This window comes from Orycteropus afer, unplaced genomic scaffold, assembly GCF_000298275.1.
Source record: "Orycteropus afer afer isolate SDZICR_OR568_19922 unplaced genomic scaffold, OryAfe1.0 scaffold00307, whole genome shotgun sequence".
NCBI lineage: Eukaryota > Metazoa > Chordata > Mammalia > Tubulidentata > Orycteropodidae > Orycteropus > Orycteropus afer.
In genome coordinates this window covers 952,160-953,667 of record NW_006921894.1, presented here as the reverse complement: position 1 = coordinate 953,667, position 1,508 = coordinate 952,160, and the positions used below count along the sequence as shown (strand labels likewise).

The 1,508-nt window shown below is 42.0% G+C and overlaps 1 protein-coding gene across 1 annotated transcript in view; it reads left to right on the top strand.

Moving 5' to 3' along the window:
• Positions 1-304: 304 nt before the first annotated feature.
• LDLRAD4 (low density lipoprotein receptor class A domain containing 4) overlaps positions 305-1,508 on the top strand; it is a 556,486-nt gene continuing 555,282 nt past the window's right edge. Inside the window, exons 1-2 of the mRNA XM_007951681.1 lie at positions 305-311; positions 956-1,096. Coding sequence (XP_007949872.1) covers positions 305-311; positions 956-1,096 — 148 coding nt within the window. The remainder of the gene's footprint in view (positions 312-955; positions 1,097-1,508) is intronic.

Below are 1,508 nucleotides of genomic sequence, written 5' to 3'. Positions count from 1 at the left end.
GCAAGATCATTATTCCTTGTAAGACATACATGGATTGTACATGCCCAAATGTGTATAATTTCCGTTATCTTTAATTGCTTTAGATGCTTGGAATGTTGTGAATTTACTTTAAAAGAGTTATTAAAATGAATTCCATGTGCAACTGTTGATTGCTGGAGGTTTTAGGGACCCCATATTTTTTGCGATCTGCAGGGACTTAGGTTTGGCTCTGGCCTGTTTTTACTGTTTATCAACAAGACCCTTGGGGCAGGAATCTCTTAGGTAGCAGAGAACACACAGAATCCTTCAGGTTTTACCTGCTACCATGACTAGTAATACCAGAGAAGTAAAATATTTTGCCTAGAGCATCACAATAAACCGCTAGCAAACTGAAGATTAAATTTATGAGCTTATTTCTGTTGAACCTGGGCCCCGAAGTCTTGATGGTGCCCTGGACACCCTCACGCCCAACCCCCACTGAGCACATCCCATCCTTGGAGGCAGCACACTACCAAGGGTATCTCCAAGCAAAAGAATAAAGCCCTACAGTGTTTACTTTTGCTGGACAGTGCAGTGAAAGGCATTTGTAAGTGAGTGTTTTGGGTGAGGCCACTGTGTGCCCCTGAGGTATGCATACAGACACTCTCATAAGATAAGGGTCCTTTCCAGATCCCGAGATGTGCATGTGGACACTCCAGGGCACCATATCAGAAAAAAAGTTTTGTTCATCCCCTGAGGTATACAGGTGAGTCCTCTTGGGCATCATGTAGGAAGGAAGAGAGTTCTTCACAGCTCCTGAGGTGTGCATGAGAGTCTTCCCAGGCTCCTTGTAATAGGAGGTCCTCCCTAAAATGGCCTGTCCCTGAATTTGGTTTCTGGGGTCTACAGGTAGACTGAATCCCAAACAAGCATGGAACTCAACTAGAAAATGCATACAAAACAAGTATGCATTGATGGTCTTATGTTTACATTCCAGAGTGCAAATTCACCTGCACCAGCGGAAAGTGCTTGTATCTTGGTTCATTGGTCTGCAACCAGCGGAATGACTGTGGGGACAACAGTGATGAGGAAAACTGTCTCCTGGTGACTGAGCATCCGCCCCCAGGGATCTTCAACTGTAAGTGCCTCCTGCATCAAGTTGGATTGTGTTTTTGAAATGGTTAAGTGTTCAGGTCTTCAGCCAATGGGAAATACACTGTTTTGTGCTTAAGGAAAGATGTATATTTTCACAAAGGAAATATTTATTTTAGGATAGAAAGATAGTGTGTCTCAAAGTGGAAAGTTGTTCTCAGGAGCAGTCTGAGGCCCTTTGTTTTGAAATGGCTTTTGCTGTGGATCTGAAAATTTCTGATGAGCTCCAAGACCTCAACACAAGTCAGTCTAGTGATCTCTGAACCAGCTCTTAGAACTTTCTAAAAGTAGTCACTGAGGAAGTCATTTTATTTTTTTTATTTTTTATTTTTTTATTAGGATTTGGGTGAAGATTTACAGAGTAAATTCACTTTTCATACAGCAGTTCACATATACTT